General features: G+C 39.7%; 1 protein-coding gene across 1 annotated transcript in view; it reads right to left on the bottom strand.

Annotated features, from left to right (window-relative positions):
• The window catches only part of si:ch73-138n13.1 (capping protein-inhibiting regulator of actin dynamics), a 49,901-nt gene that overhangs the window by 22,989 nt on the left and 8,648 nt on the right, over positions 1-18,264 (bottom strand). The window contains exons 2-6 of the mRNA XM_057356070.1: positions 12,618-12,711; positions 10,104-11,412; positions 8,869-8,947; positions 4,373-7,510; positions 3,473-3,598 (exon numbers count right to left, since the gene is read on the bottom strand). Coding sequence (XP_057212053.1) covers positions 3,473-3,598; positions 4,373-7,510; positions 8,869-8,947; positions 10,104-11,404 — 4,644 coding nt within the window. The 5' untranslated portion in view covers positions 11,405-11,412; positions 12,618-12,711. The remainder of the gene's footprint in view (positions 1-3,472; positions 3,599-4,372; positions 7,511-8,868; positions 8,948-10,103; positions 11,413-12,617; positions 12,712-18,264) is intronic.

The raw sequence follows: 18,264 nt of genomic DNA, 5'->3' as shown, positions 1-18,264 counted from the left end.
TTCTTTTATACAGAACAATGCTTACAAAGCTCTTTTGAGATTAGACAAGTACACAAAACTAATAACATACATCCCGAAAAAAAATTTAACTTTGAAAACTGCCTTAACAGTTTTGCTTGGTCTCTATGGAAATAAAAACCCTGTGATGTAATCAGAAAACTATTTATTGTTACCCGAAAACTTGGTGCTGGCTGTTATTAGCACAATGCAAGCAAAAAGTAGGCTTAATACAGGTTGACATTGAGATAAATGGCAAAAAGTGTTCTATTAATCTAATTCGCCCTAATGACATATTTCTAACACCATAACAGAAATCACAGAAGAATTGAAGTCTTTAAGTATTTCACGTTATTCCAATCTAACCCAAAACACCATTGGAAAATACAAAAAAAAAAATTTTTTACCTCTGCCTTTTTTTAAAGGGGGGGGGGAGGTGAAAAGCACGCCCATGCGTCGACCCGCCAGAGCGAGAAGAAAGGCCACGCCCACGTGTCAACCAATGAGAGCAGGAGAAGGAGCATGCGCACACGTCAACCAGCTGGAGCAAGAGAGAGAGAGCACTGCGTTCGCAAAGTTCAGCTATTTTTGTTTGTTCACGGCATTTCAGTGATGGATGCAGTGTTGGGCAAGCTACTCTGAAAAAGTAATTAACTACTAGTTACTAATTACATATTCAACAGTGTAATTAGATTACTGTACAAATTACTCTCTCCGAAAAGTATTTAATTACTTATTACTAATTACTTTCTATATCCAACATCAACCTTGATTAGTTAAGTGATTCAAGGATAGACATGAAACGGCTCTTTTAATTCATTCAAATAAATAATATAAAACTACATAAAGTAGTATTAACTGACCAAAGTATTACAAGATGAGAAGAATAATACATTAAAGCACTTTAAGGACTTTGAATTTTGATGTTAATTCCACTATTGCACACACAAATATTACACAAAGTATATAGTTTAATTACATCAGAAGTAACGAATTAAATTATAGAAAAAATTAGAGTAATCCCTTACTTTACTTTTTCAAAAGAAAAGTAATTTAATTACAGTAACTAATTACTTAGTAACTAGTTACACCCAACACTGGATGGATGTTATATAAACGGTGGATAAAACGCTGGATTTGGAGATCGTTTGAAACTGATAGATGGAGCGGTCCCAGCACTAAAAGGTGCCGGTCATGAACCGTACGCGGTAAGTAAAACTGAGTCATATGTCTGTGTTTTGTTGGTAATTGGCGTGTACGTGCATAAGGTAGACCACATGAACTTATATGAATCAACAGTTATGCAGGGACAATGCGATGATGCATTGTGTGCTCGTGATTTAGCTCCGCCCCCCCCCACATGCATTCATGAGGTCGCCTGTTTTCGGAAATAATCGTACAGCTGTATCTGTCTTTTATAAATGTGATCAAACTAAAGACTCTTCGAAGATACGAAGTATGCAATTCTACTCTATAGATACTCAAGATTCATATGAGATTGGCAGAAACTGTGTGTGTTACATCCGCTTTAAAAAGGGCATCTTCCCCTGGGCAGTTAATAAAAAGAAACACATAATCAGATTTATTTTCAGGAAATTAAAAGCAATTATTTTCACAACAGGAAGCTTATGCAGTGGCCTAACCTTAGTCACGTGAAGATAAAAATTTCGAACAGAACAATACTCATTTCTCAGAGGAAGAAACAACTTCACCAGTAAACCCACTAAAAGACTGCAACACAATTATTTTTAAGATTCTCAGTGCAAGTCAAACTTGTCAAAAGTTCAGTAACAAAAGCTTAATACCTAGATTCTATGCTAGCTGATCATCAAAGATGAGAAGTTAGCAGAGTCACTCAGAAATCTAAGCGTAGGTTCTTCACTTTTAAGTCTATACCCATCTCTTGAAAACCGTTTTATGTGTTGTGGTTTGTTGTACAAGTAAAAAAGTATGCTTACCCAAAGCCACCAACAGCAGTCAGAAAAGATGTGATAAGCCATATTTCTCTAAAGCAGATCTTTCTACCAAGCCAGCCTAATCGAATATCTTAAAATCTTTCCTCACTTTTCATATTTGAAACGTTGTAAACCTCTCTCTACATCTTCATGCAGTAATTCTCTCTTCCTGTAATCGTGAGCACACAGTGATGCCAAAATGACTCTTCCTATATGATGACCAACACTGAGAGAGTGAAAGAGAGAGAGAGATAGCAAGCTTCCTCTTCAAGACCACAAGCAGACACCCACACTGAACACTGAAAAACACCAATATATATAAACAAACAAGCTTTTAAACAGCATTCGATTAAACATTAAAAAATTCAAATTAAAAAAGCTTTTATTTTTTTGCTTAATATCTATTGAAAACTACAGTTTTCAATACAGAAGTTTCGATCAAAATTAAAGGGAAGAGGATTTAACAAAAGATCAGATCAGCCACACATTTTATTGCTGAAGCTAAATTGTCAACGGTAATAATGATGTAATAACACAATTCATACAGTAGATGGCAATACATATACATTCAAATGAACTTTACAAACTCCAATAACTGCCGTGCGTAAACAAGCCTGCTTGAAAGTCCTTTCTTTTTACAGAAAACTCCGCTTCTTCAAAATCAAGTCAAGAAATCTATTACACAATGCAGAAACTGTGAGATAACCCAGCTTTACATATGAACTTTACACTTAGTTACACAAACATGATCAGGACTGTTTTGTCTACAACAGTCTTATATTGACTTCTATAAGTCACCATTATAGGAGAAAGTGTTAAAAACAATAGCTCTGCTATTACACAGTAACTTTTGAGACATGCCCTTTATTCGTTCTGACTGCATTCCTGCACCGCCCACTTTCTCACACACAAAAGCATAAGCTTGGTTTAGCCTCCAAACCCGACAGTAGAAAAATAAGTACAAACATCTATCGACTTTTCAACATGATCTTAAACAAGCCTATAACTCCATCAGATTTGGGTAAACATCATGCCAGAAAGGGTCATATGACAGCTGTTTTTCAAATTGTCAGGGAGCTCCTCCAACATCTGGACTATGAATGCTGGTGACATCATCGAAACCGACCAAGCAATCTCTCCTTTTGTTTTTGTACAATTTCCATTAGAACATGGCAAAGAACTGTTATGTATGCTGTATGCTGGTCCATGTGCAAAGTAGGACTAGGCAATACATGCAAAAATTGCTCTCTATACTTTTATAGCCTTCTGACAATATTTTATGTCTTGATATGTATGTTTGCTCTGAAGGGACCACATCAATAAATCCATATTTAAAGGACGAGCATGCAGCAGTAATGCCAGCGTAATGCAGTGCCTAATTGAGAGAACAGACAACCTTCCTAAATTTCAAAAACTGCTATGCTAGTAGGTGCAAATTTGATGTGAACATGTGTGTGAAATCGACAACATTTGTGTACTTTTGGGGAATTTTGGTTGCTCAAAATTGAGCTCATACGTACCGAGCTCTCTCCACATTTTTCTCTGTGTGCGCTCCGACTTCTGCGAGTTCTCACATGGACAAGAGGGCCATCATCAAAATAGACTTTTGACAGATCAGACTTTCGACACATACTCCTTGAACGTTTCTACACAAACAGAAAGAAGAAGTCACTTTCAAACTACATCAAAAGACAACGAACAAAACAGATGAAAAGTCAAGTGATAAATATAATTAAACACTTAATCATTAATCTATAGTGAGAATTTTGATCGACTAGTACAATCGGTTAAAAAAGTAACAAAGTGTTAATTAGGCTGCTCCCATTAGGGGTCGGTAGTAAACCTGCAGTGAATAAAGAGAGCCGGAGAGGAAGAATATAGCCCGTGTTGTTGCAGTTTCTTTTAATTAGTTCACTTTTTTAGACGAACGCAGTGAGCAACGCGAAAGATGAATGAAGCATGTTTGGCGTTTTATATAGATACTGGAGAATATAACGCCAAAAGATCATCACATATGCATATATATACATCTGAGCTTGTCTAGTGTGTTGACGCACTGCTCATTTTAAACTGTAGAAACAGTTAAACTGTGTTTAAACGTTCATTATGTCTCACCAATGTGGGACTCTTCATGTTATGTTATTCTTTATGCTGTTGTTTTGCAAATGTTACGTAAAAAGAAAACCTTTTAATAAATAAAAGAACATTTGCTGGTATTTTTAATGGGTCAAAGATACTCATTTTCTTATAATTCTTCATTTTTTTATACTAATCAAATTAAACTGTAGATAAATGTTTTAATCTTATTGGTTTTCGCTTAATGTGCATTGGTTGTCAGTCAGGAAGAAATCAAAACCAGTATCCCAAGAAAAACCATAAAGTGGAATTGCATTTGTATCCATGAAAGCATTTTTTCTTACCTGTTGTCCTTTGTCTGTATGCGGTGCATGGTTCTCTTTCTGACCCTGGGATACCAGCTCCCAGTTTGGGCTCCATGTAGGATCAGTCACAGAGGTCACATTTTGACTACCGGGCACAAAGGTGTCTTTTCCAACTAATGGTGTTGCAGGAGAAAGGGCCAACGACCCGCTTGAAGTCCAGCTTCTCTCTGTGTTCAGGATAGGGGTTGCAGGAGGCCAAAGGTTTGATTGCGCAGGAGTCTGAATGGCAATCAAGGGGGCTGCAAGAGAAGTCTGCTGTATGGGGGTAAACACAGGTGACATGGCAGTGGCTGAATTTGGTGTCAAAATAGTACCTAAACCTCTTTCCTCTGGACGCAAAAGTTGTTGCTCAAGGCTGGCGGGTCTGGTGCTAATAGGCCTTCGGGAACCTTCTGTGGCTGATACCCAAAGAGGCTCATCTACAGCCAGCTCTTTATTTCCCCAAACATTAGTTTGTGCTTGGGGCAAAGCAGAGCTGGGCTGCCGAGCAAAAAATGCCCAATCTGAGGTCTCGGTCAGTGAATGAGGTTGGGACTTAGGTCTTTCTGTATTTAAGGGCTGTAAATTCTGTTGGTTTTGGTGAAGAATTTGGGGTTGCAGAGGTGGAGGAAGTTGAATTCTCATGCGTTCTGCAGGGGAGGGATGTAAGAAAGCCTGAGACTGAGGGTGGAATTGTGGAAGCGACTGACCTTGAGGTGCTGTGTGAGGCTGGGAAAGATTCAGCTGTGTAGATTGCGGACGACCATGAGTCACTTTACCAGTTAAACTATCAGGTTGGGTTTGACTTTTGAATGAGTCTATGTCTAAGATGGCTGGTCTGTAAACCTCATCAGGACGAAGTGATGGCTGCTTCCATCTGGCTGTTGGACTATTCTCATCTCGACCAGTCCGAGCACCCAAAGAGACTTGGTCCAGATCTAGAACCTTGGGCCGAAGTGGAGATGTAGCTGTTCTTTTTTCTTGCTCTACTTCCGCCCATCGTTCAGCTCCCCTCTGACGTTCAGCTTGCTGCTTTCTCTCCCCCTCTAGTTCCTTTGTTCTTTTTGCTCTGTATTTCCTTTGCTCTTGCTGGAGTTGCCTTTCACGCTGTCTCTGCAGCTCAAAATCAAGAAGTTGTTGTCTCTCAAGCTCCTTGATACTCTCAAGCTCTTCCAGCTCTTTCTTGCTTTCCCTCTCCTCTGCTTTCTGTTTTTTCCACCTCTCAATCTCCATCTCTGTCTGTTTCAGTCTTGCAAGTTCTTTCTGCCTCTCCATCTCCCTCTGTCTTTCCATCTCCAGTTGTCTCTCCAGATCCCGCAGCCTCTCTAGCTCCCTTTGTTTGTCTAGTTCTCTCTGTCTTTCCAATTGTCTCTGTCTTTCTTTTTCCATCTCTCTCTGTTTCTCCAACTCACGCTGCCTCTCCAATTCCCTTTGTCTTTCTAACTCCTTCTGCCTCTCAATTTCTTGTTGTTTTTCAAGTTCTCTCTGCTTTTGTCTTTCAACTTCCCTCTGTCTTTCTAACTCTATCTGTCTCTCTCTTTCTCTTTCCATCTCTTTCCGTTTTTCAAATTCTCGAAGCCTAAGTTTCTCCTGGTCAAGCATTCTCTCCTTCTCACGCTCAAACTCTTTTTGACGTTTCCTTTCAAACTCTCTCTGCAGCTCAAGCTCTTTTTCTGCAGCCTTCATTCGCTCATATTCCATTTGCTTCTGTCGTTCCTTTTCTCGTTTCAGTCGTTCTATTTCCCTTTGCCTCTCCAACTCCATCTGTATTTCTCTCTCTTGCTCTCTTTGTCTTTCCAATTGTTTTAGTCTCTCTATCTCTTTCTGCATCTCTATTTGTCTCCTTTTCTCAATTTCCCTTTGTTTCTCGATCTGCAGCTCTCTCTGTTTTATTTCTTGCAGCCTTTCCAATTCTTTCATCTTTTCAAACTCTGCTAATCTTTGATTCTCTTTTTCCATCTCTTCCTTGGTTGCTCTGTGTCGTTCTTTGTCTTGTAATCTGTGATCGATTCTTTGTGTGTCATGTATATGTAGTTCTTCCGCCACCTCTTTATGCATTGCAGCATCTAGTGAAGGATTTCTTTTAAATGGAGCAAATGGATTCTGAGAAGCCCACTGCCCAGTTCTAACAGTGAAATCATCGTATGGCACCTCCTTCTTCATCCCTCTGTCCTCTCCACCCACCATTGCCTGTTTACCTCTCTCAAAGATATCTTCTTCATTTACTCTCTCACCTTGGTGAACAGTCTCGTGAATCTGACCAGTCAGAGCAAAGTATGTGGCTCTAGGTTTATTTGCATGCTCTTCGTGGTCCAGCATCTTGGGCCGCTTTGGTGCTGCAACTTCCTCTTGTTCCCTCTCCCTTTCTCTTTGTGCTTCTATTGGTTTTAACCCTACTGTTGCACTATCTTCCTCCTCTTCCTCCAAGGCTGCTGTCGCAGCCATGTGCACTTCCATCTGCTTTTGTATCTCTTCTTCCATCTTTCTCACCATTTCTCTTTGCTGTTCTCTTTCAGTTTCTATCGCCCTGTCCACATCTGTTACATTCCATTTCTGCAGCGCACCCACTCTGAGGTAGCGAGGATTGCGTGCCTCTATCAAAGAGGCTGCAGATGTGCTCTCTTTATTTGTTAGCAGGTTATTCATCTCGAGGGTGGGTCTATCCTCTTTCTCCTGAGAACCTGATCGACGTGAACGAAGGGCGAGAGCTCGGTCCTCCAGATGAGCTGTTGGTAGAGACTCACTAACAGCACAGCTCTCTTCAAACGAAGCCACGGTGTCAACAACATGTTCTACACGTACAGAGCTAAGAGGGGAAATTCGCTCTCTGTATGTTGCTTTGACCAAACTACCAGGATCATCATCTTCAAGTGCTTTAAAGGTATTGTCTCGAATCCGCAAAGAGTGGTTTCGCCTGGGTGTGGGTTTAACTGTGCTTTGCTGCTGTGCTGTGCCTTGTGAGTTGAAATCTTCCATCACTTGAACACTATGCCTCTCCACCACATGCTCAAACATAGCTGCTCGTACCGTTTGCATGCCATCACTATCTAAAGAGTGGGTGGGCAGGTCTTGAACACCATGTGATGATAACTTGCTGGTTTCCTGTTTGTTTTCTGTTTGTCCTTCAATACTGGAGAACTACAAAACAGAATACAGCACATTTTTAACATACTGTTCGTTAGAAGAATTCTAGAAGTATTGTAAACCATTTGGATTTATTGATATTCTCCTTGTTTTCCCCTTTCCTAAGTCAGTACCAAACTGCCTAATTTATAGGCTGGAAGCAAGATTTGAGACTTTCAGGTGCACAAGGTAAAATCTGTTGACAACTCTGTTCTTTAAAGAAACAGCCCTTGACAACCCCATATTTAATTATTGCTTTCACAGACTGGTATGGTATTAAAAACATGTCCTTTACACAGATATGAGCTATAATCACAGTGGGCCATCTGTGTACAGGAGATGCTAATATTGATTTGGAAGCAAACTAAAGAAGAGAATATATGCCTTCAGCTCATTTACAGAAAATTCTAAATGCATTAGCAGAGACAGTGAATCAGAAAAAATGCATAAAACAAAAAAAAGAGCAAATCAAGAAAGTTGGAGACAGAATGCAATGCATCCTTTGAATAAACAAACAAGCAAAATGACTTTTAAAATTTAAAAAGAAGGGTTTTAAAAAGGGATAACTGAAACATAAGGACAAATGAAAACAACAAATACATAACAATTGTAACAAATAATAAATGAGTATAATAAACTGAGAAAGTACTGAAAAGAGACAGACCCAAACATCAAAAACAAACAAAAAGGGAGAGGAGCATGTCTGAGAACAGTGAAATGGGATCTGTATGCTCTTTGTCAAAACTCATAATGCAGGGTGGGGCATGAAGGGGCCATAATCAAAGAGTTTTTTTCGCTCACAAACTGACCTTTTTTCACCCCCTCCATTCGAAGAGTGCATGTTTCATAATTACAATATGACTAACGCTACAACTCAGGTTACACGCCTTTGGAATGCCGCACCTCCAGTGACATCAGAAGTGTCTTTTTCAACCTCATTTGTTTTTCCTGTCTCACTCTCCCTCACAAGAAAAAAAGTATCTTTCTTTTTTACAAGGTTTCTGGTTCTAACTGCAGTAGTGCAGTTATTATTTCAAATGTCTAAGAGCCTGTGTAGCTTATTCTTTAAATAAATGTAAAAAAAGGTTTAACTTTACCAAACATTTATGGTGACTAGTTGAGTATATACACATACATACGTACATTGTGAGTTGTACTCACTTCTACTTATCTTAAAAGAAATGTAGTTTTGACCTATAACTGTTTATACTGTGCTGTTGTTTGTAATACTGTTCAATAATAAGTTGATAAGAATTAAAAAATTAGATGTGTTTCTGAACTTTGAAACTCTCAGGTACATAGGGTGTGCTTTACTGCACCTGTAAAGATGCTTTCAGCAGTATAATTAATTGCATTGGTTTACACTCTTATACCTTCTTGCTGAGATCTTCCTTAACCTCCTGGGGATCTTTGGACTCACTGGAACTAAGGCCATCATGCTCTGCCTCAAATCTGTAAACAAAGTTAATTAGAAACAAATGCTGTCATTTGTCATTTCAGAATAATTATATGTATGAGATGAGCTCATAATGCCAGTCTGTATGAATACCACCAAAATGCTGTTTTTCTTTGTGGCCCGGCTTTCTGCATTTGGAGTTTACTATTAAAGGATCTTGACAGAAGCAACCGGTATTAGTCAATTACTGTGAATTGAGAATGCTGACATTACAATTTATCTGCGTAAATATTTTTGTGTAGTGTTGATGAGAATAGCATTAAAGTTTGCAGAGCAGAGCTGAATGAGTAATTCTGTCAGCCTGAAAATGATAAAATGCATAAATCATCATTTCCACACCTAATGCACATCTACAAGTGCTAAAATGTGTCTGTGTCAGGAATTAAGAGAGAACCAATACGAAATTATTCAACACATCCAATATATTCAGACCAAAACTATTTTAACAAACATTGCACTTACTAAGACTTTCAAATAAGAATGTCTGTGCATAATATTAAATGTTCAGTGCATACTTATTAACAAAAATATGAATATATGAATGTGATATATTCATATACACTGCCCATCCAAAAAAAGTCACCACCTGGATTCAACTAAGCAAATAAGTAAGAGCCTCCCATTGGATTGGAGGTCTAGGTTCAGCAACGTTATGTGCCCAAAAGATAAGGTCACCTGACTACCTGAATATACTGAATGACCAGGTTATTCCATTAATTATTTTTTTCTTCCCTGATGGCATGGGCATGTTCCAAGATGACAATGCCAGGATTCATCAGCCTCAAATTGTGAAAGAGTGGTTCAGGGAGCATGAGACATCATTTTCACACATGGATTGGCCACCAGAGTCCACACTTTAACCCCATTGAGAATCTTTGGGATGTGCTGGAGAAGACTTTGCGCAGCGGTCTGACTCTCCCATCATCAATACAAGATCTTGGCAAAAAATGAATGCAACTCTGGATGGGAAAAAACATTTTGGACATTGCAGAAGCTTATCGAAACAATGCCACAGCGAATGCGTGCCGTAATAAAAGCTAAAGGCGGTCCAACAAAATATTAGTGTGTGTGACTTTTTTTGGACGGGCAGTGTATGAATGTATGAATATATGAAAAATAACATTTTCATTATGACAAACTGCTGGACCTTACCTTTTAGTACGGTCAGATAGTAGACTGCGTGGCCTAAATTGTGGCTTCTGGGGTGGTGACAGCGTAGTAGGCACTTCTTCAGTAAGTTCTTTGATTCGCTGTTTCACCCCCACAGCACCATCAGTATCAGAGACCGCCAGCACCGGTGAATGAGGCTCTGTCCCTTGAGTATCCACACGTGCTACCGAGAAAGATAAAGAAGAATCCAGGAGCAAACTGATGCGCCTCTTTATACTGCTTTCTCCTGTGTCCTCAGGTTTAGAGTCTGTGTCTCTTAGTTCTGTCTTTTGACTTCTTTTCTCAGGCACAGGGGGATTATTGTGCCCTTCTATCTTTTCTTTCTCTCTCGGACTTACAGCTCCAACACCTTCTGTTGTTTCTGGAGTGTTTTCTTTGCTGTCCTCTTTACCAGGTCGGCGGTGTAGGAACAACCCAACTGACTCAAACTTTGAAGTAAGATCAGAGGAAAGTGGCCGTCTTTCTACCCAGCGAGGAGCAGGAGTGAGGGACTCAGATTGAGTAGGGTTTGGAGGGAACACAGCTGAAACCGGTCGGGCTCTTGAACCTTTCGACTGGGGCCGAAGAACAGCAGGAGAACTCTCATCCTTGGCACCGGTGTCCTCTTTAGTATTCTCAAAATTCTGCCCAATCTCTGTTAGGAAGCCCATTGATTTAGCACGAGTGATTGACGGGCCAGGTGTTTTATTTCGGGATGCAAAGGGCCATTCAGCACCAGGAGTTGAGGCCTGAACATCAGTTTTGGGTCGAGCTGGTGTGGATCCAAAACTTGTTCTTCTCAGTACATCTCCACTTGGGGACGGCCTTGATTTGTTCAAATCCGTAGAGGCAATAGTAGGTGCTGGTTTAAAGGGCTGTGCCACCGGTTTGTTTGTTTGTCCTGCGCTTGTCTTCGGACCTGTTTTAAAGGCAAAGGATTCAGGCCGATATGAATTTGTGGATGGTAGATTGGGTTTACCGGCTGGCTGTGGTTTAGGTGTGCTTGGTGGGTCTGGCTTGTGGGGAGCTAGTTGTGTGGATTCAGGTTTAGGTTTCGGCTGTGGTTTAGGAGCAAAAATAGGGCGTATAGTAAGATTTTTTTCCACAGTGAAAGGTTTAGGGGTCAATCTGGGTTTGGGGCCTGGGACAGGTTTGCTAGGCTCTGAGGGAATAATAAGCGACCCCTGTGGGCCACCAGAAGCCTCCACTAAGCTCTTGTTGCTAGAGTCAATGAGAGGGCTGAGGTGCAGACGACTCCCAACCATACTTGGCCGCCCAGCATCAAACTCCACCTGGGCAGCCATCACACCACCTAAGACGAGAACAAATCCACAGTTAGGTGATAATGAATTGAATCAATTTTATTTTAAAGGGACAGTTCACGCAAAAATAAAAATTCTGTCATCATTTACTCACCCTTGAGACAAATCTGTATACATTTCTTTGTTCCAAAGAACACAGTGAAAGATATTTGGAAGAATGCTTGTAACTAAACAGTTCTTGGCCATCATTGACTACCATAGTAGGAAAAATTGCAATGGTAATCAAAAGTGCCCCAGAACTGTTTGCTGTCCTACATTTTTCAAAATATCTTCTTTTGTGTTCAACAGAACGAAGAAACTTATAAAACGATTTTTCCTACAGAGATATGGTCTTAGTAGATATGATATGGTTAGTGCGCTGACATATAGATCCCTCCCCTGACCTCCCCTGGCATAGATCGATTTGTGTATAGAACAGACTTGCGCATAGATTGACTAGTTCTCGCCATAAATATACCCTTATATGCTGGAATGGCGGTAAGAATGAAATATTAAATAAATAAATAAAAACGTTAACTATTAAAAAATAAAAGATACGAATTGGTCTTTTCAGATATGATATGGTCTTTTCAGATTGTTCTTCATTTTATACGACCAAAAAAACAGTCCTCAAAAATCTTGTTGCGGTGGGGTGTTTTCAAAAACCCAAAGAAAAATGCTCTTTTCCTCTCCACTGCTGTGGACTTTGCCTTGGCAGATACAGAGATCACAAGAGCACATCGAATGCTTTACTGACACACCATAAATCAGTGTGTGTGTGTGTGTGTGTGTGTGTGTGTGTGTGTGTGTGTGTGTGTGTGTGTGCCTGTGTGTATAGGTATATTAAATCAGCATGATTGGACATTGCCCAGAAGGGAGGGATCAATTTTCTGAATCAAGAGCGCAGACTGAGAATGAGACTGGCGTATAAAAATCCTGCACGAGTCTGCAACTACAACTACACATGAAACAAAATGAGCATCCAGTGAGCCATAACGCAATACACATGTCGCTCTTGGAAGCCAACACACACGTGTTTGCGCTCGGATCACGCAGGGCACACAGACTTTAACACACACAATATACACACAATAAAAACGTGCTTCATAATACATTCACATACCTGTGTAAATGCACATGTATACGGCATGCGTCCCAGTGCAGTTATCAAATTGTGCTTTGTCTGCAGTTTTTCAATTCCATAACAATAACTCACCTGCTTGGCTGTCAGCCGTCTGCAATGGAGCCCTGGTTTCTGTGGTAACCGCAGAGTGATGTCATATCATCTGGGTAGGAGGCGGAGCCAAACTCTGTTGCAGGGAATACAGCATGGTTAGACACGGCTAGTGTCCTTGGTAATTATTACAAATCCTTAAACACGCACATACACTTGTTGACAGAAGGACTAGGCGTTCAAATCACAGCTTGAGGAAATCACCAAACATCATAACTGAAGAATGTTTTTGAAAGAACACTTTTGAGACGAACAGAGTTCACACACGTAGCACAGACGCAAACAGTAAACAAGAATCCGAATCTGCAATGCATTTCATGTAACATGCAAAACGACTTGATCTACCTTGTTAACAAACAAATGAACACACAGAGAGCAAACCGGAGAGCAAGATATTTACCAGTACTATTGACCTACATCTATAGATTACCAAACAGTCCAACACATTCGATATGGCTGTGTTAGTGAAATCTTATCTGTGTGGTTGCGCAAAGGGGACCGAAGTAGTGACATGGAAGGAGGGGACGGCAAACAGATAACCAGCAGAGTCAAAAAAGAGGGAGAAAGACGCTGTAGGAAGGAGAGGAGGAGGATCTTGGTTGGGGTGAGTGGACTGGCAGTCGCTTGTTGACAGGAAACGCCTTTGCATCTGGAATGTTTAATATATACAGCTTCAAAACCCAGAGTGTTTAGGGAAGTAGCTATGACATCCCATAGGAAAACATTTACACAGAATTTAGCTATTAATCTACAAAATATAAAGCAGTCTTTTACAACAATGCATTAAAATTAGTAGGGATGCACCTAGAGGTCGATGCCGATTTTTAGAAATCAGGGCAGCTTGATGGCCGATTTTTTTGGCCGATTTTCTTTTTTCCACCTTCATCTCATAAAATCTAATTAAGTAATGAGAAGTGATACTTAACTAAGAAGTGAATATTGCTTAAATTAAACACTTATTGAAGACATGTCTCTTCAACTAAGTGTACTTGATTGAGAAAGATTGAATAAATGTTTATTGCAGGGTACAAGATAGTAGTATAATTCATAGTAATAATACATTGCTCAAAACTTTTAAAGCAGCCCTAACACACGCGGTTTCTGACAATCTCATATTAATCTTGAGTACCTATAAAGTAGTATTGCATATTTTGTATCTTCGAAGAGTATTTAGTTTGATCACATTTATAAAAGATAGATACAGCTAGGGCTGAAACAATTCCTCGAGTAACTCGAGTAATTCGAATACAAAAAACGATCGAGGCAATTGTTGTTGCCTCGAAGCTTCGTTTAATCCATTTAACTACAGTAAACACGGAGCACTGCGTTTCCCCACGGACCGTTATTACTGACGCACAGCCCACTAAACTCTATTCATGTTACAGGGCTCTCAAGTCTCATGCATTCACCGTGAGACACACGCATTTTAGTCTGTTCACAAACTCTCATGCTGATAAATACGTGATAGTTTAATGAAATGGTGAACTGCTATTTTACTTAGTTTTAGTCTATTTTGCAATGAAACTTGTTTTCCGGCTGCATTGAGTCCATCAAACTAGATGAAGACGAGTGGATGCCGAATCCTGTTATTTACACATGCCATATGTCTGTTCTGGGTGTGTGAGTGAATGAGCTACACAGTTTAACGTGCTATACGCATGATGCTCAATGATGAATTTGTCTGCGCCTGCGCTTTATGAGGACATGAACACATGAACTTCATCTACAGAGTTGCTCTGAGAGTTTATTTCAAGAACATTTTATTGTTTGTTTGAAAATAAGCATCTTCCGACAACCTGCCAAAATAAAAGTCCGGTTAACTCGGTATTTTATGTGGACAAATATATGACTATTTAATAGTAAAAAAAGAAACTAAAACTAATTTAGTTAATAATAATAAACTAAATGCATCATGCATAAGCTGAAGTTAGTTGTTTACCTTTGAAATTATTCTTTCTATTTTTATTAATGTTTCTTATTTATACATTTGTATTATATTGCATTTTGAATGTAATATGGCAATGTAATGTACTAAATGGGTTTAGTTTTCACAGATATTAATGTATACAATTTCAGCAATAAATATGTAAATTTTTCTAAAAAGTAAACAAATTAGTTGTTCATTTTAAGAGACCTGTCTTATTTTCTCTTGTATATTTAGTATCGCTCTTTAATAAAGAAAAAGTACCTATTATCCGAATACCCGATTAATCGATGGAAAATCAGTAGAATACTCGATTACTAAAATAATCGATAGCTGCAGCCCTACAGGAAAGTAGACGCTCTTGTGGTCGAATGCGTTTAAACAACCATAAGAGACCGCCTACGGACATAATGCGTAAACAAGGGGCAAAGTCAGGATTTAAACTTTGGCGGAAGACTTAAAAGTTTGGTTTAATGATCAAAAACGTACCAAGCAAGTAGAATGTTTTCTCTCCTTTTCAGATTTCTAACTAGGGCTGAACGATTAATCGAAATCGAATCGCAATCGCGATGTGAGACGTTGCGATTTGCTAATCGCAAGAGGCTGCGATGTGGAAGCGATGTGAAAAATAGGAAACGCGTCTGTTCCAAGCCCGCTTTGAGTGGCATTCTTGCTAACCAACTGAGTGAGCGCACCTCCATTATGCCTAATCAGCACTGCCCCAGCCAACTGCATAAACGTCCGTCATTAAAAAAAAAAAACATACAGAAGCCAGGAGAGAGACAGTGTGTGTTATTATGGCATCTGCAGAGTCAGATCGATCATTAGGCAAATAAATACTAAAGAACCGTCCAATTCAGAAGACCGCACACACAGCCTGTGTCATACTCGCGCGACTCTTCCCCGCGTTGCGCGTCTCGCGGACGAGCCGTTTAAACTTGACGCGCATACACAGCCTGTTTCGTAATGTATGGCGTTATTATAATGACAAATGTCGCGAGCGCATTATTACAAGGCGAGAGCGCATTCTTGTCATACGAGCGCGCGAATCTCTCCGCTCGCACGCCGATTTCCTTTGCTCGTGCACAAAACTGGACGCGCGCTTTCAATTATACGCTGCTCTCTTATGAATTTTCTCTCCTCTCGCTCAGTGAGCGTGTGCGCACTCAAAATGCGTTCCGTGCGTCCACGAATCCTTTGGTACTCTTGCTCTCGAGAGGTCCTCCTGCGTGTTCCAGGCATTATAGGCTGTCAAAAGTAGTCAACCAATCAGGGATAGGCTTCCACGGCGGGCCAATGAAAACGCGACCTCTTACATGGCATCTTATTGGTTGAAAGTGACTCGACGTTTTCAACGAAGCAAGATGGATCCACCACGTTCTCAGGTAACAATATTAATATATTTGATGCAACATTATTAGTCAAATGTGTATTAGAAATGAACGGGGCATTAGGATGCTTTGTAGGCTACATATAAACGTCAGTTTAACTACCATGTTATTCAGACAAAACAGGCCAACACCCTCAAGTTCATGTGGTCCTCATGCATGTCCTACACTAAACATAGTATTGTCAAAATAGTACTAAATTGATTACCGAACAATTTAGATTGGTGTCTTAAGTTAGCTTTATTCTAAAATAATATTTACTACAAGTAACGGTACATATCAAAACAATAATAGCACTGGAGCATTTGGAAATATCATATAATATTCTATACCTATTTGGTTATGCATTTAATGCGTTTGCAGACAGACACTGTAAGTGTTCTGCATTCAGTGTTCCAGAAGTTCAGGGCATAAAACTGAACTACTATGCAATATACCAAACGCTCCCTTACCGTTCATTTATAATATACATTTGATTAATAATGTTGCATCAAATATATTAAAATTGTTACCTGAGAACGTGGTGGATCCAGAGGCGTATTAAGACCTCATGGTGCCCCCCATCCACCCACCTACCCACACGCAAGAATCCACTCATTAAAAGGTTTATATATTAAAAGATTTTATAAGAATGAAACTCAGCAATTTACAATGTACTATTTTACAAGAATTACACATTAACATGACACTTTTGTAGAAAAGAACACGAAAAACAACTCTTTTCATCAAGCATTTTTAACAATTAGGCCTACTGTAGTTAAGAGGTCGCGTTTTCATTGGCCCGACGTGGAAGCCTATCCCTGATTGGTTGACTACTTTTGACAGCCTATGATGCCTGGAACACACAGGAGGACCTCTCGAGAGCAAGAGTACCAAAGGATTCGTGGACGCACGGCACGCATTTTGAGTGCGCACACGCTCACTGAGCGAGAGGAGAGAAAATTCATAAGAGAGCAGCGTATAATTGAAAGCGCGCGTCCAGTTTTGTGCACGAGCAAAGGAAATCGGCGTGCGAGCGGAGAGATTCGCGCGCTCGTATGACAAGAATGCGCTCTCGCCTTGTAATAATGCGCTCGCGACATTTGTCATTATAATAACGCCATACCTATGACGTTTATAGTACTTGAGTCCGGCTCGGGCATCTGGCAATATTGACGAGGCTTGACGCACGCGCGCACCCTGTGTAAACTCACGCCTAGCTCCGCGTTTCAAACAAATGTAAATTCTATCTAACTGTTTTGCTAATTTCACTTGGATGAAATTAAACATTCAGCTCATTTTTTACTTGTTTTAAAAAATCCCACATACTTAAACAATAATAAATCAGCCTATGTAAACTATGAACTATTTTAATAATTCACTAACACAATAGAAAATGTTATGGATTTAAGGGTTACAATGGGAGTTGTATTTGTTTTAATGGAAACTATAATAGTGTACACTGGTATTTGGATTGTATTGGTGCGATGTAATCTGGAAATTGGGAACCAATTGAACAACAGTAAGCCCTATTTGAATAATGCCCAAAGCACACTACAAAAATTAATTTTGTAATGGTTTTAATGGAAACAATTAAATGTTTTTATTTTTGTTGTTTTCTTTCACGGTAACTATACCCATACTGTGCTCCACACAACAATATTGAATTGAAGCTTGAATTAGAAAAGTTAAAATCGCAAATCAAATCGCAATCGCAATGTCTGTCAAAAATATCGCAATTAGATATTTTCCCCAAATCGCACAGCCCTATTTCTAACACACACTTACAGTGTTTAGCGTGTCTCGTGGCTCCAAGAGCAGAAAAAAAACGCATCTCTTTGTTTGTTTATCTGCCCCGGTCACGTTCATATGTAAATTGTGTGCATTTATTTCGTCTATTTGATAGAAAGATGGACCAAAACGCCTCTTAATACAAAGTTTAAACAGAGTCGACCCACAGACACATTTAAGCAGGAAAGTTAACGTGCATGTTTCAGCCAGAAGTTTCGTCTTTTAACAAGGCATGGTTGCAGAGTGCGAGTTGCTCCGTCTCACACACAGCCTCAGAGGGAGAGAAATTCTCCGGTACAGAAACAGTATTGATAACGTCGGTGTTTATATAGCTATACAATGGGGCCTACTGTAATAATTTAGCCGCTGGGCTCGTCACCAGGTTTTGGTACCCATGCATACATGTAGCCTAAACTATGTGGTTGAAGGCTCGCTAACAATAAAGTTCCAAAGAGTTACTCGCATTCTCAATTATTTTCATATTTAATCAATAAAATATACAAGGGTAGAAGGATTATGAACGAAGGATAAAAATAAGTCTTATCAT

Source organism: Triplophysa rosa, linkage group LG17, assembly GCF_024868665.1.
Source record: "Triplophysa rosa linkage group LG17, Trosa_1v2, whole genome shotgun sequence".
NCBI classification, from domain to species: domain Eukaryota; kingdom Metazoa; phylum Chordata; class Actinopteri; order Cypriniformes; family Nemacheilidae; genus Triplophysa; species Triplophysa rosa.
Note: the sequence above shows the minus strand (reverse complement) of the source record. Positions and strands in the feature narration are given on the sequence as shown.